This window comes from Ciconia boyciana, chromosome 7 (genome assembly GCF_034638445.1).
Source record: "Ciconia boyciana chromosome 7, ASM3463844v1, whole genome shotgun sequence".
Taxonomy (NCBI): Eukaryota; Metazoa; Chordata; class Aves; order Ciconiiformes; family Ciconiidae; genus Ciconia; species Ciconia boyciana.
Window position 1 is genome coordinate 61,965,742 of NC_132940.1, and position 25,664 is coordinate 61,991,405.

General features: G+C 41.2%; 1 protein-coding gene across 1 annotated transcript; it reads right to left on the bottom strand.

Annotated features, from left to right (window-relative positions):
- Positions 1-444: 444 nt before the first annotated feature.
- On the bottom strand, positions 445-21,626 carry SEC62 (SEC62 homolog, preprotein translocation factor). The gene is made up of 8 exons (XM_072867612.1): positions 21,527-21,626; positions 13,124-13,232; positions 12,628-12,733; positions 9,811-10,021; positions 8,096-8,188; positions 5,483-5,543; positions 4,400-4,519; positions 445-3,784 (listed from the first exon to the last, which is right to left on the bottom strand). Exons 1-8 carry the CDS (start codon positions 21,560-21,562, stop codon positions 3,318-3,320), a joined length of 1,203 nt encoding a protein of 400 aa, XP_072723713.1. The 5' UTR covers positions 21,563-21,626; the 3' UTR covers positions 445-3,317.
- Between the last annotated feature and the right edge of the window lie 4,038 nt (positions 21,627-25,664).

A 25,664-nucleotide genomic window follows, 5' to 3' on the forward strand; every position in this document is an offset into this window, starting at 1 on the left:
AATGCAGCTGCTACAAGGGTACTTTGCTACTAGGAAGTTGCTTATCATCCCAGATACAAGCATCCCCACCAGCGCTGTAACATTTCTACAGATAAGAAATATGCAAGTTTGTCAAAGAATAATTTTTAATTATTTCTTAATTGCTAGAGGAAGATCTGCCTTTGTTTAAGAACACCAGAATACCACAACTGAGTTGGGGTTGTATCCATACCAGAGCAGAGCGTCCTTGGATCTAACATCTCTGCTAAATACTGACCTGCGTTAAATACCGATTTGTGTTTTACCAGTGATTACTTAATTCCAAAAAAAGTTAGGAATAATTGTATTTTCTTGCAAAGAAAAATAATCAGAAAATTATATTGGGTATATAAAACACTGGGAGGACTATCAGTAAGACCACTATAAAATTTTATTGCAGGAAGGACATTTTAATAGACTAGTTATTTAAATAACTTTCCACTATATATATATATATACACACACACACACACTTGTTCCCATAAGGTCACCCTAGACTCTGGAAGTTAAAAGTCAAAACCAGTAAGAACAACTTTGAAATACCCGATATAAAAGTGACCTGGTAAGTAACTAAACACGGCCAGGTACCTTTGTGATTTTCTCTCTTTGGACTGGAAGTGTTTGTCAGGATACCAGAAGTCCACTCACAGTTTTACTATTATTGTAATCACTTCTCTCATTATCTCATTCCAAAATAATTCTGAAGTATCTGGGGAATATTTGTAGAAAATGCTAGATTACAGGAATGGGTCATGATGTCCTTTCCTTAACCACTGAACAGCTCCAACAAGATCTCTTTCTTCACACTGCTTCTTCAGCAGATTCAGAGTTGTTCACTGCAGATCAAGTGAAGGAGCTTAAGGCCAATTCAATGTCTACAGCTGTGTCAGTCTGGAACTCTACTAGGGTGACAGTACAAATTTTTGATAGTTAATTTTGTGCTCCACTTGTCCCCAGGCCACAGGTGGGTAGCGCTGGCATTATCGCACACATCCGCTTAACAGGAAGCGGATGGCAACATTGCTAAATTACTTATTATTTGACCATTTCAACCTTATTTTCCCAGCAAGGCCCTTAAGATCTTATTTCACTTGTAGGAGGAAACATGCTTGAAACATAATTGAAATCCTCTGTGTTAATTTCTTCAAGAACTGGCAGTGGCTCTGCTGCCTGCTGTGAACCCCTGCTAGACACGTTGCCAGTGCACGTGCACTGCCGTGTTCAGCGTATAGCAGTGCTAATTTGTGAATGGCTTCTGGAAGGTCATGCAAAGGTACACGAAAGGTCAGCCACCCTCGTTCTACCTCCCGTTGGAATCAGCAGGAATCTAACACCATGAACTGCGAGGATGTCTTCAGCACAGAGAACATTTGTGTAACTCTGCACTTGGGTGGTAAAAAGCAAGAGTTACCAAGCAAGCTGTCGTACCAGCTCTTCAGGTCAGATGTACCGTGAATTACAGCGCCAACGAGCCGAAGGTTCTTGCACAGAAAGAGAGGCAGCTCAGTTCTCAACACTGGACCTGAAGATGCGAAATGCCAGCACAAAGGAAACTAGCCTCTGTGGGAGCAAAGAGCGTCTCAAACCAGCTGCTGAAATGAGTGAAAAGGCAGCTGTTAGTCAAGACGCTTCGTCATCACACAGTGCACATCTGAAGACAGCAACAGGACTTCGTTAGCTATTTTAATCAGTGGTAACACACAAGTGTCCAGGAGTCAATCCATTTAGGTAATGGGTCCTTTAATTTTTTGCTAGGTTATTAAAAAAGTGATCCAATTTATCCATTTCCTTATGGAGTAAATATTCAGGAGATTTAAGAAGCAAATACACCATATCCACGTATTGTTTATCAACACACCCATTATGATGTATGTATTTGCACAATCTGAAAAATTAGCATCTTCATCCAAAATGCCGATGCTGGAAGGAAGGGGAGGCAATTTAGGATAGGAAAAAATAGTTCTCTAAATCAGTTATTAAAACATCAAGCTTACCCTTATCTTCTCTGAGCAGGTTCTGGAGACGATCAAATCTATAGTTACTGTTGAAGTAAGATCACTAGAGGAACGATGCCAAGTTAACTCCTTCAAGGCTCAGCTAACCAGAACATACAGTACATCCTCCAAACGCCCAGTAGAAAGGAATGCGCAAGAGAAACCGCACAAACTACTCCAAGACATTTATAAACAAATTATTAACGGTCGCTTCATATTAGCTTTGAGTTACCTGTATTTCTGAACAGACGAATACTCTCCTGCCTCTTCAGTTTAAAAAGTATTCCAGTTCCAGAATCTAGAAAGTTTTAACATTAAGGCATACATACAGCTATGTTGTTTGCTTTCATTTAATAAAGATCAATTTACTCAAATACATGGAATGTTGGCACAAAACTAAAGCTCTTGTGGAACAGCTACTGATCATACACAAATACTCTGTGAGGTCCTCTTGACTTGCATTTCTCTGATAGATACACCACAAAATGGCTTTAATAATACAAACTGAATGCTGGATCAAATCTCTAAATAATAAGTAGCAGTTAAAGTAAATGGTTTGCTTTATTTGTAAATTATGTACAGAATACATTTTTTTTTTTAATTATGATGGAGCAGGGGAAAGAAAACAGCCATGATTTCCAAACCGTGCTGCTTCCTGCACCTGCTGGAGATGACACCTTTCTCTGAACCAGATGTACAAAACCAGTTTGGATTTCCTCAGTTGCTGGCACACAGTCTGGAGAAACAGAGAACGCTGCAGCCAAATGCAGCACTACCAGCTTTTTATGTTCTCAGCAAAATACTTCTGCTAAAACTAGTTTTCTCAGGAAAAAGCTTTCACAATCTTTTGAAAATAAAAATCGAGAAAAATATCAAGAAAGCTGTGGGCTAAGAAGGGCTTTACCTAACTAGCTATCAAATGAGTATAACTAGGAATAATCTGAGATTTGGTCATTCAACTTTTACCTCTTTTACAAAAGCAAGTTTGAGAAGCTAAACTAATTGACCAGTTCTGCAAGTACCAGAAAACGATGGTTTTCAGTATGTTTGAGGACAATCTGGGCACTCTATCAATCAATAGAAAACTTGTCAGGTTGATAGAACTTCTGTAAATGGATATTAATGATTAACATAGTACCAAGTAATTAAGTTAATGGTTAAAAAAATGAAGGAACTAGATATAAAACCGTTTGGTAACGTGTATTTCAGCAAACAGAGATGCTACTGTATGGTCTATGTTTTGGTGATCAGCCAACAAAGAAAATCCAACCATTTGCACATACTTAGTCCCAAAACCACAGTGAGTTATGATTTTTCATGTGAAGGCCTACTTTCCGTATCTTCCTCCTCTTCCTCTTCACAATCCCCTTCATCTGTCTGCTGTTCCAGTTCCTCTTTTGTGATCATTTCAAAGTCGTTTCCGTTTCCACTACTGTGCTGGGACCTGTCGTCTTCACGCCTATCACTGTCAGTGTCTGAATGTCGCTCTCCTCCCGAGCCGTCTGTTCCCGAGTTCCTCGTTGCTTCTGTTTTCCCATCGTCGTCTTCCTTCTTCTCACTATCTGATTTCTCCTCACTGTCATATTTTTGCTGCTTTTTGGATTCTGATTTTTCCTCTTTCTTTAAGTCTGCTTTTGGTCCTTTGTATTCGTGGGTGTACAGGGGCCTGAAGGAGTCAATGAATCCCACATCTGCCGTAAGATTTGGCAGGAACCAGAAGTGATGCCTTCCTCCAGTGATGAGCCAGATGATAAGGAAAAGGATGCAGCGAGCTATTTAAAAAAAAAAAGGGGGGGGGGAAATTTTGGCTTTTTATTGTAAACATCCACACTGTAGAACCATGGCATAAGAGATATCCACTCTTAACACCCACCCAAAGCCAGGGACAGGGGCGACCTTGGGGGGAAACCTCTCCTCCTGCAGTAGCACTGTGGAATAGTTTGTTCTCACCGTGTCTCCCCCACCCCGTTAACCTCATCTCTTACCTAGGATTTAGCTCTTCATCCCCTCTGCTAGAGAAATACAAGCCAAAGAAAGCTTTTAAATGCTGGTTACACCACTCGCACTACTGAATCTGTTCTTACGTACAGTTCTTGGGTTTGTTTTGCCCCCCCCCTCCTTTTTTTTTTTTTAAATGGAAGCAGTAAACAAATCTCCACTATACAGGAAACACAACAGGTGACCCAAGCGTGAGCTTGCTTTCTTTCTGTGGCACAACTCTGACGCCCAGTGGCCAGGAGGGAAATACACAGATGGAATCGGTCCGGCTACTGCTAACAACTGGCAAGTGAGACCATCACACATCTCCGACCACGTTTAAGAAGCTGGCTGTGTCTCCACCCTTTTAGACTTCACCTGCTGATAAAGTGAAGATGACTGACACTTACCAACGGCAAGAAGAAGAATACTGGCGACAAAACAGCCTGCGCCTACGCTGAGGTAATAAACACCAACACGCATTTCTGCTGGCCAGAGCGGGAACAGAGTTGCAGCTATGACAGCAATCACTACATAGAAAGGTAAGAAGAAAAGCATGAGAAGCACGGGCAGTTTTTCCTGGTACGTGTATAAAAGTTCTAGGCTTACCATTTATTCAAGGTACTGGCTTAGTTACTGACAGTAACTAAGTTACTAGCAGAGTTACTGACAGTATTTTAGGCTTTGACTGAAACCTTGTCTAGTCCCAGTGCTCCTGTGCTCAAACTGGGTAGAGACACACCAAGGACCACATTCAGCAACTCTAAGTCGCTGTGCGTAGTCATCGGAGCAAAGAGAGCGCCTCTGAGGAGAGGGCACGAGCAGAGGTGAGCAGGGAGCTGCCTATAACCAGTGCAGCAGGACACAGGCACAGGGAGCTGGGTGGAGATCGTGGTGGCCCCAAGGGCTGGTCAAAGGCCTGAATATGGCCCCAGGGGATGACATGACTGCTCAGGAAAGGAAGTTCCCTCAGGGCGAGGAAGCTGGAAGGTACAGGTCAAGGGTGTTAGACCAGCAGTACAATGAACTGTTAGTTCACTGATGTCAGTTAACATCAATACTAATTTAGATTAAAAAATAAAATTAACCAATTGGGCTCATCCTACACAAATACAAGTTCCAGGATCAGAAAGGTATCATTCATAGTTTCAGATAATTCCTTTAACATCTTTCACATTTTTAGATAACCCACCACACTTGCCTATTGGACAACTTACTTGTTAGCTTAGAGCAACAGAAATAAACAGCTTGCAAACTTGTGCAAGTTCAGACATTTGCGAAAGCATGTTCCAGGTTTGGTTTTGTTCGTTTTAAATGTGTAGCCCCTTCATCCTGAGATCAAAATTCATATAATATGATGGGTATCAAATCATGCTGACACTGAAGAGCAAAAGTTTTGTCCAGGAAAAAGACAAATCTCCCCAAGGACAGACAGGCCTGTTGATACTACACCTACATTTACAATGCGCTCACTAACATCTACTCTTACTTACCAAGTACAAGTCCCATGGCAAAAGTTTTAAAGTGAACAGGGTCATAGATCCACACATACACCTACAACAGAAATAATCTGGTTTATACTTGGAAAACAAGCTCTCTGCTAAATGATTTCATTTATTCCCTCATCCAAATGCTTACTGCCACAATATTATACTTGGTGCTGAACAAACGGCCCTGTGGTCAGTACCGTATCAGGGCAGAGGAGCAGGGCAAGGGGTCACGTATTGTAGGCAGGGCTATACTTTGAGCAGGACTGGAAATGGGTTTCTTGCCAGTGAAAGAGGTGCACCAGGAGACAGCCAGCCAAGGGGCTGCACGCCCACGCTGACTGCCTTAGCTGGGTGCTGATTATAATGTGAGCCACACAGCAGGAGGCGTAGGGACACCGTGCTGCTCAGGCAGGACACAATGCAGAGCCAGGCAGGGCACTGGCTGTGCTGGAGGCTTCCAGCCAGGAGGGGAGGAAGGAAGGGAAGGAGTTTCCAAACTGTGTAAGAAAAACAGCAGAGATCTCAGACTGATCTCTCAAAGAATCACTTCATGAAATAAGTTGTACCCAGAGTAACTTACAGGTGATGTAAAATCCTGGGAACAGACAGACAGTAAAACTGATGGGGAAAAGAAAGATTTAGAAATATCACTGAATCAAGGTTTGGTTTTATCTTTCTTTACTCGTTAATGTTGTTCAGCATGAAGCCAAAAAACTTTTGTAAAGATACAACTTCTCAGGTCCACCCAGTGGAAACAAAAAAATACTTCTGGCTTTGAAGAGACTCCCCTATGAGAAAAAACAGGCTGAACATACGGAACAGAGCAACCAGCTGAAACGCTCGATTCAGCTTAAGTCCCATTTGATGGCCTCAGGTAAGTATAACTACTCTCTGTTCCACAGCACACTTATCTAAAGGTCTACAGTTGCAACAGTCTAGCACATGTCTGCACGAGAACTGCAGATGCATTTGAATCAGATTTGCTCAGCCTTGTGAAAAAAGCTTCTTGGTAAAGTGCAGAATTTTGTGAACTAGTAAAATTAGAATACTTTTTTTTCTTACTAAACTAAACAGTTTTAATCTTAACTACTGTTAACTGTGAAAAGAACCTGCTGATTACTAGAAATCAGCAACCCTCATAGCAGATGAGCTAATACGAACTGGCAGGAGGACACCTTAGAGGCAGTAATACAGTTTTTCAGTGTGATGCAACACGTATTTAATATTCTACTTCTCACAGGGTGTGAAAGTTGACTATATGCAGGCATAGCTCTGCTGCCAGTTGACTGTTCTGGGAGCCCAAACAAACTGGAGATCAGGACTGGTAACTGGGCAATAAGATAGCGTGTAATATTCAGTGTTTGTAAGTGCAAAATAACGAAGAAAAGGAAAAAAACAGCTCTAATGGAAATACACAAGGATTGGCTCTAAATTAGCTACTAAAGAAAGATGTTAGAAGTTGCAGTTCTTAAAAAAAGTCAGCTCATTAATAAACAAAAAAGTAAACAATGTTAAGACAAAAAGTAAGTACTGTTATACTGCAAACACAGTACTGCACCCTCATTTTGACCACTACATGCTATTCTGGTTACTCCATGTAAAAGACAGTAGGGAGGGTTAGAGGTAGGTGTGATTCTGTATGAGGTGGGATGAAACAGAGCAAGGCAGGTTGTAACAGAACTGAGTAAAATAAAGATACATAAAGGAAGTACATTTCCACACAAGTGATTTATTTACAGTGTTCACTGACATGTATGCTTTATAACCAAAGGTATACAAGAATCTTAGGGGAGATTCCAGTACAGGGACACACAGCACCAACACAGAGCATGGTGTAATTTTGCTGAAGTAAAGACTTACCATTTATCCCAAATCTTAAAAGCACAATTATGACTCTGTACATTACAGAGGTGTTAAAGAATTAAATTATTTCTCTTCCAGGAAAGCAAAGTACAGAGAAGTATATAGGACCACCATTTCAGTGGTAAAGCCAGGATGAGAATTGAGGAATGCCCAAGCGTCACCGCTCTGCTCAGATCACAAAGTCAGGCAGCCTCTGGATAGCAGATATTTTTTATTTCCCCTCCTGTGACTGAACACCATGTTCTACAAGGCTTGTCTTTTGTGGAGAAATATTTCAGCACGACAATGGCCATAGGCTAAGTGGGGTTGGAAGGGACCTCAGGAGGTTTCTAGTCCACCCTCCTGTTCAAAGCAGGGTCAGCTGTGAGGCGAGGCCAGCCCAGGTTACTCGGGGCTTTACCCAGTCTGGGCTTGAAAGCCTGTGAGCACAGAGGCTGCAGAACCGCTCCGGGCAGTGCGCTCCAACACCCTATTATACCCTGAGGAGAAACATTTCACCTCATGGCCGCTAACACGTAAACTACTGGCAATTACGATGTCTTTTAGATTTTTTTATTTTACTGTCCTACATTTATCTCCATCTCACCTCCTTGCAAATATCTAAAAATCTGATGTTTCAAGATCAGCCATCACACTGCCGTTAATTTTTCTTTCAACGTGTCAAGAAAGAGTTTGCAGAAATCCATTAAATTAACCTATTATCTGACAATAGTACATTGACACTAAAAGTTAGGAAGTACCCATAAATCTTACCTCATTTCCATCCAAGAAAACTTGGTCTTCGTGTGGCTCAAGTTTAAATTTCCTCTTAGTTTCCTTTTTCTTGGGTGTTCCTGGGGTCTCGTCCTGAGGACAAACACAAATTATATATATTAAAAAATAAAAAAAAAAATTAAGAGGGTTTTAATTTCTAGTATTTTCATATATTGAGTCTGATAACTTTTCACAAACTTAAAAAAATGTGAACGCAATCTTTTTTTTTTTTAAGTAAAGATGCTTTATTTCCTCCTGTTCTCATTTATTACCAACTGGGTACCTCACAAATAAAGGAAAATTGTAAGGAAAGAGAAATTTTATTTTTACTTGGTGTCTAAGGACTAGACTATGACTTCAGGATTACATTATGTCTTCAAATGCAGAGCAAAGCTGCTGATATTAACAGAAAGTCTGCACAAAGATCAAGAACGGGGTGCAACACTTCATAATCACTAACTTTACTAGAACTATTTGGTACCTTGGTGCCATACTCACCACATGGGCATCCTTTCAGCATCCGTTTCTGCCTGTTTATTCTCTATCCTCCTCAATCTCTCTTTGGATCTTGTGCTTCCTCTTCCCTGTCTCCTGTTTCCTTCTCTCTGCTTATTTCTTTGCTTGAAAATAACTTTCTAATTTTTGTCCTGTGTTGTTGTTCAAGTTACTACCTTATGTAGTGGCTTATATAATCCACTAAAATATCAGTTCAATAAATAACGATTAGTTTAAAAACTAACATTACATTTAATAATGTAACTCTCCAGATGATAGGGAATTGGAGGAGTTCATAACTTTCACAATCAGCATTTTGAAGTACCTCAAGAGTTAGGTTATCTTATACTGGCTTCTATGTTTAGACTGGCAGCAAGATTGTTTTGTTTATAATTCTTTTATTAGCCATGTAGCTTCCTTCCGAGATCTGGACCTTTGGACACGTAGGCCACACCTCTCACTAAATGTGCCATTATTTCACTTGGGAGTGTCTGAGTGGGAATTACATTTAAGCACTACCCTACTAACACTCACTAGATTCATACCACTGTATATAGAAGGAAAAACACATCCCCTCATCAAGTGTCTCCTGCAGATTCCTAACATTTGAATTTAGGAATTCTGTTCTGCTAATAAATCAGGAATTAAAACATGAAAAAGCACATGAAAGCTTGTACAGTAATAATAGTTTGAACTTTAAAGAAAGTAAACCAGAAGTCTGTGAAAACTAGGCATTACGCAGATTAGCAATGGAGCCGTCACACAGAAAAGCGGCCCGCTATTACAGAGCTGTTTACAAGCACCAAGTATCAAATACTACATTCCAAACATTCTTATTACCAAACATTGTTTGTTTTACATGTGCAGCTGCACTGTTTTAAGTCCCATGCATGTGTCACTCTACGCTAACGGACACTTTTACAAAGCATCATTGCCTGCTGCAGCTGAAGGGAAGTTGTTTTTGATGACCTCAGTCCACATTAGAAGACGAGGAGGTACGCAAAGGCCCAACTGGAGCCTCTTTTTTGATCTAGGTTGAAATCAGAACAACTCCAAAGTTAAAAAAAAAAGACAAAAAAGCAGCAGCATAGAGATGAAAACAGGCAAAAAAGGTATGTCATGTTTTAGAGCAACCAACCATATTTTTAAGCCAATGTAATCTTAACAATCAGTTACTGTATTCTGTTACAGATTTGTCTTTTCTTACAGATAGTACTTACCTTCTTACCCTCTTCTTTCTCACCATCCTTTTTCTTCTCCTTTTCTTTCTCCTTCTTAGTTTTTTCATCTTTGCCACTTTCCTTCTTGCTCTTTTTCTCCTCTTCTTTCCCACTCTCAACCTTTCCTTTTTCCTTTTCTTTCTTTGTATCCTTGTCAGGTTTCATTTTCATCACTTTTAATGCTCGATGAAAGAACTGTTTTTTCAGGAGTCTTAAAATGAAAAAAGTTAAATGATACATTTAAGTGTGGCTGCGATAACAACGTTTACACTCAATTATGTTATTAGATACCATTCTAGATTATCTAACATAATCATGAATAGCATGACTGAAAGACAGAGGTCAGCATCATCTCCTCTGTTTGCAAATAAATACACCAGACCTAATTATCATGTGTCTCACCTCTTGCTTTGCTTTTTTTGCTCATCTGTTCAAAACTGAGTAAAACCCGTATGTTTCTGTGGCAGCATTTTGCATAGATATAAATGAATACACAAGATGCAGGATGGAGAAAGCCACCAGGTCAATTTAATTATCTTTCCCACTGATGCAACTCCAACCAATATTTATTTTCAAGTTCGTGTCAATGTATTTCATAGCAAAAATAAGAAATATGGCTTATCAAGTTCCTTGGTAAGTGGTGCACGATGAATAAGATCACCCTGTTGAAACTGTGGAACATATGCAAGTATTCCATTCCTGTCAGCTACAAACATACCTTATAGCAAGTACATCTATGGCCAGCGGGGCACCAGGAAGTAGTATTTGGTAGTCTTAAGGTTGTCACCAACAAGTAATGTCCTTCAAAGGACCATAGCCAAAATCAGAATAGGAAGAGCAGTACAGAATACTGCTCTTCAGACTGAGAGGAAGCAGTGGGTTGTGAAATTCAAGCACTCATTCACACCGAAAATCCTGATCCTATGCATCAAATCAATTTGATTTGATTTCTTTTATCTCTTGCTGCAGACCAAATCCTTATGCAGGACTGCTTGTTAAATTACAAAAACTCGCTAAAGAGAGAGAAGTCATTCTACCAATTAAACTTATGTGCATGCTGACTATCAAGCAGAGTTGTTTCAGGTATATAAAAAAAACTTTTTTCGGACAATTGTTGACATGGATTCTCTTTCTAGCAACAGAAGATCACTTGTTTGGGAGAAGCTACTTTTCTTCTCAGCTGGAAGTTTAGAGGGCTCAGGTACTGAGCAGCCCACAGGACAGGTCTGACCTGCAGAACAGCTCTTCCACTTGCAGGAGCTACCTCTGCCTCTGATGGAATATAAAAAGAGGGACTGTGCAAGACCTACTGCTCAGAGCGTGCAGCCACGGTACCAGTGCAGCCAACAGCCAGGTCCTGAAGCGGGACGGACCTTGACACAACTAATGAAGTCCAGATCGCTTGCCGATTCCCAACTTGTTAACCCGCTATAGGTCTGCTGAACAAAGCATTACTGATGTAGCTTATTTGTGACAAATCCCCTCCACAGAAAACTTACTGAACTTAGATCAACGTGTCAGTGTACCGGGAGACCTTACATCCTGGAGCAGCGTTATGAATTCAATTAGTAACTTGTTTTAAATATGCAGCCGATCGATGCAGTTGACAGGGGATGAAGGAGCAGGATCTGATATTTGTTTTTTGTTTGATAGGGCAGGTAAAACAGGCAATAGCCACACCAAGAGAGCTAAGGTACTTCTTTTAATAAGAGCCTAAGCAGCCTCTTACACTGAAGGGATTATTTTTGTATTAAGATATTCCTCCATCCCTTCCAAAAGGCAAAGGAAGTAGACAGTGCTAATGTTTAAAACTCTGAAAACAGCTTCAGTGACCAAAGGCGGCCTTAGCGTTATTAGTAATATAGAAGTGAGCAAGAGGAGCCAAACTGCAGACACTGTATAGTGCCAAATGGATCATCAGGGCACAAAATGATACTGGTGATAAAAACCATTGCCAGAGAACAGAGGGTTGAACTGATTTTCTTTGCACACTATGCAGGCATTCTTTACACTGCTAGAGCTGAAGGACTTAACCAACTGTTGTCTCATCTGATGCTTTAGTAACTGAAGAACAAAGACACAGACTCCTACCTCAGTCCAAAGAGACTGGAAGGGAAAACTTATTTTTCTGCTTGCATTAAAATAATGCTTTTTCCTAAACTTTCTTGAAGAAATCAGCAACAGGATTAAAGTTCGAACACAGAATCAGCCCTGCCTCAGCCCTGAAACTGGGGGGAAGAATCTCACCTTGCTGGATGCCTATCTAAGAGAGGGCAGAAAAAAAAAGACTAAAATATTAGCCATATTCTTCATTTCTAAGTAGCTTTTGCAGAGCTCTCCAAGTGTAGACAGTCCTCTTAACCCTACGTGTCTGCCCCAATTGAGGTATAGTCAGAATATGCCATTCATCTAAGCAAAGCCCTCAGAGTACACTAAGCAGCAGGGCCATACCATTTGAGAGGCATAAATTGAACCTCAAAGTCCAGCTTCTGCCATGATGGCAGACTAGGTCCACAGGAAGGAGAGACTCAAGTTAGCAGGGTCACAGCTCTCAAAATAACTATAAAATTTAGGAAAATCGTTTTGTTCATCTTGCTGCCCCAAGCAGCATAATGAAAGCATGAAAGAATTTTGAGAACAAAAATGATGAAACTACATTGTTTCCACCCTCAAACAGAGTAATAAAATACAATCATTATTGTTACATACAGCCACAAATGTTTTGGAATGCACGAAGCCTAAGTGAAACTGGTTCCTAACAAGACATCTTGATAACTATACTCATTGATAAAATTGATGAATTAGGCTAGGTCATACCTGTTGCAGTAGTCAACTACAGACTCTCGGGTTGTAAATAAAGCCTCTTCCCCTTTCTTTGCCTTTGCCCATTTAGAGTCCAGGAGGCAATCTACAGCTTTTGAGGCTAGAGGGAAAAATGGAATTAAAAATGCATTAAAATTAATGATATTTATTTTAACATTTAGTCTACAATCCTTGAACCACACCAACCAGTCAGTTCTGGTGATATTCCACATCCTCTCAATCTTTAAAGTAAGACTAGCCACTATTCTGAAATACAGCACTCTTGACAACTACACACCCTTACATCAGAGCAAAAAGTTTATTGTGTTTACTTCGGGCTGATAAGATTAATTTTATGGCTATCTAATGCCTAGATAATTTTTCAAAACCAAACTGTAAGATTAGTACTTATTAGATAAAGCACTAATAATGAAAACAAAACAGCCCCCCTCTCCCCCAAGTACAATGTTAGAAGAAGAAAGTTTCATTCTCTGGTTAAAAGTAACCCTACCAATAAAATAATCAACTCGGTGGCCCATCATGTTGGTGGATTTTGTTGGACAGTTGAACCGTAAGTATTTAGCCACAGCCTTCTCCTCTTTGAATGGCTCACCGACCTCCTGCAATAGTAAAAACGCAAAATTAATACAGTTTTAAACACATGTGAAAGACACTCATTTGGGCTCAAAAATCAGATATTGCAAAGTCCTCATTTTTTTATGGCAATATATAAATAACAAATAAAATGTAAAATATGTGAAAATAGGTCAAGTAATTTTTCCCAAGAACTTTCTGTCTGCATAAAGCAAAAAAGCATTCCTTTATGAAATCCTTTAACAGCTCTGTAAAAAGAGCAAACTAAAGGAGGAACTAAGAGGAAAGCACTGGGCGTGTGGAAAGGTGCTTATGGCATACAAGCTTGGATGAAAACAGCCGTGAAGCTGAGAGCAAAGAAAAACAAGAGTGAGGAATGCGCATGTATGAAGTGACAGCAATGCAGGCATACTGACGGACTACAACGCAGCCTGAATTTCATGTGAAAGAGGAGAAAACCATGCTGAAAAGCAGTTGAAAGATTTGGCTAGAGAATTTCAGTACCACTGCATGGCTACAAAATGACTTAAACTTCAGAGTACCATTGAGATTCTTCCAATCTAGAAACTAGGAGCATCAGTATAAAGCACAGCAGGACGAAGCACACGAACGTCAAAACAGCCGTTTTAGGAAAAGGGAGCCCTTAGCCTGCACGCACTCTCAAATTCTGGGCATTTACCAACTTGCAGAGAGATAGCAGAAGTCAGAGATTTGTAAGACAGAAGGATGGAGGTGGGCATTTTCAATTATGTAAAATTAAGACCTAATATTTGTAAGCAGGAAAGGAAGACCCTTCTAATGTTCCTGCTTCACAAAAACATCTGAAACAAACATTTGGCATATTAGACTGACTCATGCAAACTTCCTCAAAAAATTCCTTTCTGTAAGAGTGCTTTTAATCAGTAAGGCTTAATTCTCCAAGTCCCCCCGCTACTCGCAGATCAGTAACACAGAAACACTTGGACATCTTTTCAGACTGCCAGTACCTCTTCTGTACCTATTTGTCTCATGCTGGCCAAAGAAATAGATTACAGAAGCCACAAAACAGATTGGTGATTTACAGGAATATAAAGAATTCAAAGATTCTATTTAAAGACATAATGTTTTTAAAGGTCAATAAACATATACAACCTCCATTACTGCTTTTAAGATGTATAATCATAATGTTGCAAGAAGCATGTTAAGTGGAAATGCAAGGTTAAATAGATGTTGTTACACCAGAATAAAAACTTCAGATGGTGAGAGTTGTTAATTTTCAACAGTTTGCACAGCTAGCTTTCAAAATCAACTAGTTAATGAATTATCCTTCTGGATGGGATTGTTGCCTTTCCTGTCTGAGAACAATTTTAAAGAGAATAATATACACATAAGATATCAAAATGACCAAAAGCACTCCGTAGTTTGTTAGTTCTGAGATCACTGACTTTTTTTAAAGCCTAAATTCTTTATATGTATGCAGAAATATGCTCTCATACTCACCGGTTAGACAGTTTTAACAACATGTGCCTTAATTAAGCCAGATGATCCTAACAGTCCTCATATAGATTAAATTAACTCTTTCTCCATGCTCAATCCTTTTTTTTTCCCCCCTCCCAATTTAAAAAATCTGTATAACTCATGGAAAACTATTCACTAACCGACAAGCATGTATGCACATAATTTATATACTATGGTTTGATGTCCCCTTATATGGTACAGTTGTACCAGTAATTGTAAATCACTGATGACACTACCAAGTTTGGTACCAAAACAGATTTGGTTTAATAGCAACAAAATGAGTTACAATGCATTTAAAGAAAATGAGTGAATGTGTACCATTGTTATCATATGGCTCATGTGCTAAGGTACCATGGAGAGTGATGACTACATGTAGCAACTGAGTTTCAAAAGAATGCTTTTCTAATATTTCCTACCAGCAAATTAAACTGAGAACAACAACTCACAGGGCAAATGTTGTTCTTCACAGCACAGATGCTAAAGCAGTCAGAGAAGCTACAGATATTTGCATCAGCGTTAATTCCTCTGCTAGGATTTTTTTTTTGTCTTCCTAAAATATTTATGATTCTGATAGGGCATGTGATGTACTATACAGGCAGTGGCTGGCACCAGGACCTTTTTTGGTTTTGATCGCTCCTTACTATCTATTGCTTTGTCCTTTTCTGTGGGATAGTTTCATAACATCCCAAACAAAGAAAGCTTCCTTGTGAGAGAGACTGCCACAGTTTACCTGAGCTCATTCTGAGAGAGTTTCCCCTGCAATTTAATCCCTATTTTTCATCCTATTTTCAGCCCTTTATTTGCAGAGCCAAGCTTCTGCTAAAATATTAAAACAGATGGCTGACAGAAAATAATATTACATTTCATCACAAAGTGAAATCAACAAAAGCACTGAAAATTTCAGTATCCTAAGCACAACTTCTAAAGATGCAGTTCAACTGATCTCTATGTTCAGTTGTAAAAATAGCCAAACCCCAGGCATTTTAAGCCTCCTTATACATTCAGAAAACGATTATACAAATTAATCAAGGGGTAGTTCTCCATAAATTATAAAGCTTTAAAACAGATGACACAGCCTTAAAAAGGATATGAAAACTTCCTGATATTTCAAGTTTGGTCTCATAGGAAAGACAGCAAGATTCAAGAAACATGTCAGGCAATATATTTCTGGAATGTTGTAAAATGTCTTCTCAATTAAAATTCTATGATTAAACTGTTTTCAATTAATAAAAAATAGGATAGTGTCAAGCTTCCAAATACTTCTGCTCTAGATTTTGTTTTAGACCCTTGCATCTACTTTAATTTATATATTGAAAAATGCATGTTGTCACTAGACAGCATGTAAAATTTAGAGATTCATGATCCCTGATAATTTAGAAACTCTGGAAGAATGCCATTAAAAATAAAATCAAACCTGATTTCTTATTTATCTAGACAGAAGAACTCAATCTACAGGAAGACAGGAAAAGCAGTGCTCAGCCTACCTACTTACTAGAAATGCACCGACATTTAAAAATTTTTAAGAATAATTCTCAAGTATTCCTATCAAAGTTCTGCTCTATATGAATTCATAAAATGATGTTTAGATTTGCAAACCACCCAGGGACCTTCCAGACCCAGTGAAGTGAAAGGAAAACCCTAATCAAATTATTTTTTTTACCATTATCTCCCAAATAGAAGTCTAGCACAGCACATTCTGAACTTCCTTCAATACACTGATATAGTTCCCAGTTAATTCAACCTCCAACTGGGACTGCAGCAGCAAAGAGGCCTGTATACATCAAAAATAAAAACACCTGAACTGAGCTATTAAAACTAGTGTGCCCATGAGCTTCCTTCTCCCTCTACCTAAGTTTGACTTATGCAGGTTCTCTTACTCCTGGAACCACTCAATGGATGTCAAAAGGCCAGAGCATATTTGTGGTTTGAAATGTCACTCTTCCCCCCCACCCTGCATCACAGCTGCGAGAAGGCAGGCATGACCCAAGACAGGATGATTTCCTTCCACCACACTGTAATGTAAACAAGGTTTCTGGAAAATCAGAACGGAGTAAATGATGGTTATCACTAACAAGAGAAGTTATTTCATGTGCAGACAAACACATTACAAGGATTTATGTTCCTCTGTTTTAAAGGGGTCATCAAAATTCTTTGATTTCAATAAAATGAATATCTAGTTTATTTCTTTGCTCCTACATCTGAACTTAGATTTTCAGAACACTGTCCCTCACAGAAGACTTCTGAAGCCTAATACTTTATGCAGTTTTCAGATAAGGAAAAGAAGAAATTTAAGCACAGTTGTCATGTGCAGCCTCTTTTTCAAGCTGAGAGGCTATGTCAAAAACAACACTGTGTCAACCCATGTTCCATTCCTCATACCTCCCCTCATATTATAAGGACACTACAACTGCATTAGCATTATCTTCTCTGAAGATGATCTGAGCACATCAAAGCTTGGGCTGAATCGCAAGATTATCTTTTTCCTTTCCCTGTTGACTCTCAGGACCTTAGCCTAGAAGATGTCCTGTGGCAGGAGAGTGGGTACTCCTCATCCATCCTACTGAAACATTTACACTTTGCCCAAGATAAATCAAGGTGCAGTAGGACAGAGAAAAAGCACACAAATTAGCATAATTCAATAGATCACTGGGTGGGAGTGGGTAGGGGGGGAAACAAACACGTTAGGGTCTTAGGACTTGCTCTTAGGACTCCATCTATATTTTCTTCAGTGATTAACGAACATAAAATTGTCCAACTCTTGGCACTGATGACCAGTACATGGATTGCCTGAGGTCTCTTAAAAGAAACTGTGGCAGAGCCATGCAGAGAAACCAGTTCTGCTGGAGTACCATGGCTGTGTGCTAGCCACAAGACATTAACTTTTCTTTACAGAAAAGATTAACAGATTTTTTTTGTCCTGTACATAGCCTATAAAAATTAAGTATTTGTTTTCTTCCTTCTTTCTCTTCAGCCATCACTAATTTTTTTGAGCAAAAGCTGTAAACATACAGAGTTCTAAAACACACACCACAGGAGCAATATACAGTACTTTGAAGCCAAAACATGCCAGCTTCAGTCCTCTTCTAACCCCAGGCCATTTGTTTCAACTTCTTCCCTTCCCACCTCCAAAAATGTAACTCAGATTTTCAAAGACAGCGGTTCTTTTTTTACTGACAAGTGGGGCTGCTACTTTCAATTCCTATTTTTCTGCGTTTCTCCTCCCTCCTCAATCTTTGTTTCTTCCTCCTCTATCACACGATACCACTTACTTTCGGAGAAGTTATTTAGCCATTCTTTGTTATCATCCCACTCAGCTTTACTAGACTTTATGAGAAAATAAAGATAAACGGGCAAGCTGGATTAAAATCTGCGTTACTGGAAAACCATTGCATTGTCATGTCTGAAGATCGTTTCCATACTCATTCACAAAAAACTGTAGCACGGGAAACAGCAATGCAGCCGTTGCACATTTTCCTTCCAGCAGAGCCCAAATCAAGACAGGACAGAACTGTAGGCTACAACAGTTAATATTGACTAGTAGATGTCCTTCATCAGGAGGATCTCAAAGCTTGAATCCAGTGATTCAAGAGAAAACAAAAGTCAACGAGGAAGGTACGTGTCATTAATGGCATGTACAGGGCCTTGACGCCACCTCAGCCATCAATTTGTAGTGAGACATTTGCCTAAGAACTCTTTTCTCTATTTATAAGAGCAGTATTTATACGCATTAACATTTCTAGAGTAGAGGACACAGCACTAAGGTGCCATGCAAGTGCTATTAATTGCAACGCAAAGATAAACAAAACTTCACATGGGCAGAATAAAACTGTGCACAATGGAATCAGGCCAACGTAATTAAAACTTAATGCCTACTTAACAGTCAAATTGCAGACCTGCCAACAAATTGCCACGTGTTACCCAGCTGAATGCTTGTCAAAGTAACAAACTCTGAAGATTTTGGGCTTAAGCGAGTATTTCAGGATACGTATGGAACCGTGTTTTTTTCCCCAAGAGATGAAATAGCTTTGATCAGGTTGCTGGAGTAACAGGCATTCAGACATGCCCCATCTTCTGTCCACAGTAAAGATACTAAACTAGCCATTAGACAACATACACTGTTTTTCTTTTAATAAGTCCTTTATACACAGCAAACATTCTTCATTTCAGAAATCTGAATCATGTGGGGGGCCACTGGAGAGCAGATTGCTCCTACAGACCAGTCTCTTTTCACTATTGCATGTCTGAAGTAATCTCCATGTTAACTACAGTTAAACTACCATCAGGAATGACGCTTCAAAAGCTTTACCTCTAAAAGGTCTTAATTCAAACTTCTGAAGTTAAGATTTCTGCAACTTCCATAACTTTCAGCTTGTTGCCAGAGGAAGAGTCTAAGCTATGCAATATAGATTGGGCAATGTGTTTTTTTTATGAAAATGCATTCTATAAGACATCCTTCCTGTTATCACTTCTCATGGAAAACACAGAAAGTAGGCTCCAAAAAAATAGTTCAATAGAACTTTGAACTATTTTACTGAGACTTTTTTCATGTCTCATCTCATGTTTAGCTAGCCGACCTAACTACCATGATTCCAAACTTGATGGCATAAAATCCTATTAAAATTATTCAGAACCCAGTTTCTGTACATACCAGATTTGTAATTGAACTCTATTACATCAGCCTCTTCTACAGCTAAATAGACCATGTCCTGCTAAGAACCTTAGTCTTGTCAAGAAGTACAGCTCTACTTAATGACAAGGGGGTATTCAAATGTCAGACTAGCATACAGTACAACAAAAAGGGGGTACACACCACCCTAAAATAAGTACACACTTCTAAAGCACTTGAATCACGTACAAATAAACATCCCACACTTCATTTTAAAAGAAGAAACTTGTAGCATTACCCTGAAACATGATAATCATACTGTAACTACGCCAATAAAGTTCAAAAAGCTTAAAAAAAACCCCAAACCAACTACCAATAAAAATACATATTGTTTTATTCACTGACCAATTAAGAACACCCTCTGGGCATTCAACACTATCCTTTGTTTGCTGACAACAATGGGAAGACAAGACAACATATACTGGGAAACTACCAAGATGCAATACACATTTATCTACGTAATTATATCACAAATTTAGGCCACAATCTTAAACCTTAAGTGTGAACACCCAGACATCGATTTAATTACTAACAATCCGGGAAATACTTTTACTGCTAAGAGGCTGGAAATTAAGCATGTGCTTAAGTGCTTGCAAGACCACAGCCTTGGGTATTATACAAAACATTAAATTACATTTAATTTGGTTTTGATGGATGCTTTATTGAGCTGTTATCATCCTTGGTAAGGGACAGTCTATGATGATTATGAAAAGAGAATAATGCCTGTGATGCCTGAATGCCTGTGATTGATAAGGCTTGCTTAACAAGATTCTGATTAATTACTCTTTGCATTCCGCCCCCCCTCCCCAAGTAACTTGAATTAAAGAGGAAAAAAAGAACCATTACAAGTACAAACACATCTCCATCTTCTTAGGGGAAGGGAACGGAAGAGAAAGGAGAGAGGGCAACCAAGCAGAAGGATGACATATGAAGTGTACATTGTTGAATGGCTCTATGATTTATCGTGAATATTATCTCCACTTAACAAAACATTATTTAGGCTTAGGGTTAATAATACATAACAGTAACAGGCATTATAGTAACTGATGACCTAACTATGCCCAAAAACTCTGCATTAAAAACTCCATAAAACTCACTGTTAAAGTTATATGTTGAGAAGTCCAGACTTCCAGGTAAGTGAAAATACCTAAGCAGTCTTCATTTTGCCTTTAAGTGATACCATATAATTATCACTAGATTTTAACATCACCTCAAAGCTGATTAGGTCTATTTTTAGACGCGGTTGTTTGTTTACATTTTCTAAAAACAAATTTCCTTTCCTCACCACATCATTTCCTGGCTGGGGCATGTTTGTTTTTAAGATGCTTATACCGTCTGTCCCATGACTTTTGCTTACGAATCACTGGAATAGACACGCTGGGTGACAGCTCTAGGCTAAGGTGGCTGCTCGCCTAGGTGTTTTGAACGTTGTTCTTACCACATTAAGCTATTGTTCGACACCGGTAACGGGTGAGATCTTAAGTAGAATATAGAGATTAAAAATAGGTAACAGCTCGAAATCTCACTCTCTGGTCAGCGAGAAAGACGATGTACTTTTGAGGGCGCAGACCGAGAAGACAGAACCGCCGGGCCCTCGGATAACGGACGGGCCGGGGTGCCCCGCCGGCCTCCCCTCAGCCCTCTGCCGCGGCCGGGGCGGCAGCCGGTGCTGAGGGGCCCGGGGCGGCAGCGTCTGCAGCACCCCGAAACGCTCCTACCTGCGCTTCTCCGCCGCGCAGCAGGCTGCCGCTTTTCTCAGTATTTACCAGGATTTACGAATTTGCTAGAAAATTCTGAGGAAAGCCTGTGCCCCTGGTGCCAGCCCGGGCTTTCACCGAGCTCCGGTGCGGCGCTCCCGCCGCGCTCCCGGCGCCTGCGGGGCTCCCGCTGCCCCGGCGGCGGCCGAGACGGGGGCGCTTCCCTCACCGCCGGCTCCCGCGGGCCGCACAGCACCGCCCGCCGCCGCCGCCGCCTCCTCGCAACACCACGGCGTCAGGGCGGGGAGGCCGCAGAACCAGGGGGGAAGCCCCTCCGAGGGGCGGCCGGGCCGCCCGGCGCAGCTCGCCCGGCAGGGCCGGGCCGCCCTGAGGACGGGGAGGGGGAGCTGCCGCCTAGGGAGGGGGCGCGGGCCGGGCAGGGAGGGAGAGGCTCGGCTACCTGGATCCGCTTCCTGTGCCTCCGCCGCTCCGCCATGTTGTCCCCGTCTGCTCCGCCGGTGACGTGGGCCGGGGGGGGGGCGGTGGCGGCCTCGCGAGAGGCGGCGGGAGCCGGCGGAGGGGCGGGAAGGCCGCGCCCCCTCAGCCCCTCGCCGCGCCCGGTGGCGGCGGAGGGCCCGCCCCGCCTCAGCCCCTCAGCCCGCCTCGGCGGCCTCGCCTCGCCTCGCCTCGCCTCGCCTCGCCTCAGCCTCCTCGCCGGGCGATGCCGGGCGCTGAGGGAGAATCGCCTCGCAGCATCCCGGCGCCGGGCCTCCGTTCTGGTGGGCCGCCCCGGTTCAAAGGCTTCGCTGGCCGCCCGCGGGCTCAGGGGCCGCGCTGGGCCCCCATCGGACTGTCAGGCCCCACGCACGACAGCGGTCTGGTTAATGAGAAACTCCGCGCGGGGGAGATGCAGCCTTTCCTGCACCTGTGCCCGGGCTTCACCCAGCGGTGCTCAGGCCCCAGCGGCTAAAGTCCAACTTCCAAATCGGCATTGAGGCCTCTCGCCGCCCGGTTCCCTCGCAGGCGGCCGGGGCTGCACGCCAGAGCCTACCCGAGGCAGGAGGCAGCGCTCTAGCCACGTCCTGGCCACGTCGTCTGCAGGCTGGACAAAGCCGGGGTGTCCGTTGGTGCTTAGAGGTGTCACTTGGTATCTGAAGAGCTAGCCCATCCCGCTGGAATAAAGGTGCTTCAGCTCTTTGGCAGTAAAAATCTGTATGTTTAGTTTTGATACTCCTAAATAGGATGTTAGACCTCAAAGACACGTGATACAGCAGGCCTTTGTTAGTTGTTACTGATTTAAACACACTCTGATTGCTCGCACCTTGTCATATACCTACAGAATTAGACTTAGAAAGCAACCTATATAGAGTAAAATGGCCTTTTGTCAAAGGTTGTCCCGCATGCTTTCGCTATGAGGTCACTCAAGTTAGCAAAGTGCATAATGGTTTATCCTGGCTCCATGTTTCCAAACCACACCCTGGCACTTTGGGATGGAAAAGTATGTGCAGTGCTGTATTGTCTTGTCCAGTCCTTTCAAATCTTGTTGCCCCTTCCTGTTCCGATGATTTTTGAACCTCTCAGACTGAAAACTAGGTAATTAAAAACCTAAAATTGTTTTCAGCAGCATATTTGCCCCTGAGTCACCATGCCAGTTTTTTGTGTTTTTTCTGGTACGATGTCTTTTTCTTTTGAATGTTTTCCTCTTGCTGTTGCTGGGCAGAAAAATCTATACAAGTTACAAATTAAGCTGACTGACTGCAGAGTGAATGAACTATAAAAGTATAATTCAAAAGATAAAATCGTAGGTATAGGGAATTAAAGTTTTTATGGTTACAACAAAACAAAGCCTTGGTAAAAGTAGGCAAACTGCATTTATCCAAAAAATACATTTTTAAGTTGGCAATCTGTTTAGCAGTTATTTCATGTGCTTAACTTACAGTAACGTAAAGGCACATCTGAAATGGAGGCTTTCTAGCAGAAGTTTTAGCCATCTGTAACTTACAGCCTGCTAATAATACACAATGCCTGCAGTAAGGATTTTAGCACGGTGTAGCTCAGAGCCTCTCAGCTATCGCTGCATAGGCACAAGCTGAACTTCAGCTGGGAAAATCCTCCCTGCTCTATGGGAGAGGCTGTTTGGAACCATGCTCCTGTCTGCTCGCTGCCGTCATTGTGCAGAGTGCAATCGCCACATGACGGGTCTCATACCAGATCATCATCCCTCTATACCTCTACTTTCAGGCTCTTTTGAGACCTTACTTCCCATATGCCTTCTGCATCTTGGAATCTACTGCTGATTCATAAACCCACCTTTAATGCTTAGCTGTTCATTTTGCATTTTTTTGGCATGGTGTATTATCTGCAGTACATCAAGCTATTTGCTGCCAGAAAGCACCTTGGGTTTCTGGTTAATCTCTATTTTCTTTTTTTTTTCCACAGAACTTTTAATTAATCTGAAGTTTGAGAAACACTAACTTGCAGAAGCTCTTCCCAGGACAGCTGGGCATGCAGCAGCAGATTGATGTGCAGCACAAGGAGCAAACTGATCACTTCAAGCAGATCTGTGGAGAGGACCGAGGGATGGAAAGTGGGCCAGGGAATGCGTCCTCCAGTGTGAGGCACTGGGTCGTAACCTTCCTACCATTATGGAGCATAGAGCCTGTCAAGACTGAATCTTATATGGGACAAACTTATTTGCAGTCATCAGTATGGCAGGACAACAGGAGAGGAGGAAGTGGCTGAATCTCAAGAAAGCCAGGGAGTGGAAGTGAAGGTTCAAACTGCTTGTATTTAAGGTTAGTGTCTGTGTCAACTGCAGGGCAGGCTGCAGAAAGAAGCATTTCAGAACCATGCAGTAAAGTCACAGCCCCTTAAGTGCCAACTGCCGTTTTGATCAGAGTAGGGTTTCAGAATCATGACCACTTAAATTACTGTTGTGAAGGATATTGCATGCAAGTAGAGTGGTTTCCTTTTTCAACTGAAGCCAAACCGTTGGCATTTCATTAGCCTCTTTTCCCTTCTCCTACTCCTCCTCTTTACCCCAACAGTGTGATCGAATACGGCAGTGTGGATGCTGGAAACTTAGTTCGAAGAACAGCTGGATACATTCATGAAACAAATATGCATCATGAGCTATTAAATATAAAAATCACCTCTGGTTGTCTGCGTGATAGGTCCCTGGTGATAAAGAGAGTATTCTGAGATGTTTGCTTTGTTCTTCTACTCTGCTTTAGGTATCCTCTCTTGGCCTCTGAGGCAAGACACTGAGTTAGGTGGTGTTCTACTGTTTCTGGTACATATTTTCTTATATCCTTATATTCACTTATTCCTGTCAATTTATCGTCATTTGTGCTATTGGTAATCTCAGTGTTTTGGGCTCAGTGTCGGTCATCCTGGATCCATAAGGTGATGTGGTGTTACCACTATGGCATAGTTAATATGCGCCGGAAGTGCAAGACTACATGTTGGCAATTGAATTACTGGCAAGCATGTGACGAATTATCTCTAGAGTCACGCTGCCATCTGCAATACAGAAACTGAAGTGACACTAGAAGTCTGAGCAAGTGTCTGTTCTGCTGAACAAACTATTCACGGGTAAGAACCTTATCCACTGGACCCATGGTTAATCCTTCTGGCTTTGGGGGAAGAGAGGGGAGAGCACAAATCACAGTTACCTCAACTATTATGTTGATGGGCAGGAAGGCATGCAGGAGGGAAGGTAGGAAGCAAGGAAAGAGCTTCCACAGAGGGATCCAAGGAGGATAGGCAAATTCCTCAGCAATGTGTTAGGAGCCATTTCCTAGATTATCCATAGATGGTAGCATGCAGGCTCTGGAGTGACCTCCCATTTCATCCAGTGAGCTTCAGCACTGAATATGGGTTCAAAATATAAGGAATATGGGCCTTGTACTGTACAGCAACACATACTTTCAAGGCAGGTTTAGCTAAAATCCACCCACAAATACATGAGTCATTACTCAGAAGCACACTCCAGTGTAGACATATCCTGAGTCACTTTCATCTCAGAAGCTTATAAATATTTAGTTAGCCACTTAGCTTTTAATTTAGCAGAACAACAAATATTCATTAGACAAACCTCCAGAATTGTCTTTCACTAAGAAGCTTCTTAAATACTTCCACTCTTGCAAGTTCCTTTTCATTTCTATACAACTCAGAATTATTTGATACATATAACTTACAAAAAACATAGTTAAACTAAGAATGAATTTCCCCTGATTCTGGTCCTTCTGTAATTAATTTCATCTGTTTCAAATACCAGCTTTGCTCATAGCAAGAACATATTTTTATTTTAGCAATAACTGGTGAACTCTAATAAAGACATGACTCTCCTGATGCGGAGTGGCATATAGGTCTTCCTAAAGACCACCATCAATTCTGCTGGTCCAGCAGACCGCGCTGGAGTCAGTTGGGGTGTACCTGGACACATAAATATGTTAAATGGAAAATACATAAATCTATTTTTTTTAAGAACCAGCTGAGGTTTTTGGGAAAAAAAAAATTTAAAAAGGCTTGCTTGTATCTCTGTTTTTTGGCAGTGGCAGGATGGGAGAAGAAGAATGGTAATATTTAAGGATATA

Bases quoted from the DNA above. Each gene is read 5' to 3' on its own strand.
- SEC62 (XM_072867612.1), bottom strand. From the start codon at position 21,562: ATGGCGGAGCGGCGGAGGCACAGGAAGCGGATCCAG. The intron at 12,734-13,123 runs GTAGGGTTACTT...TTTTCCCTCTAG, and splicing joins CCGAGTTGATTATTTTATTG to CCTCAAAAGCTGTAGATTGC. The intron at 5,544-8,095 runs GTAAGATTTATG...TTTCTGTTGTAG, and splicing joins TTTTCTTGGATGGAAATGAG to GTGTATGTGTGGATCTATGA.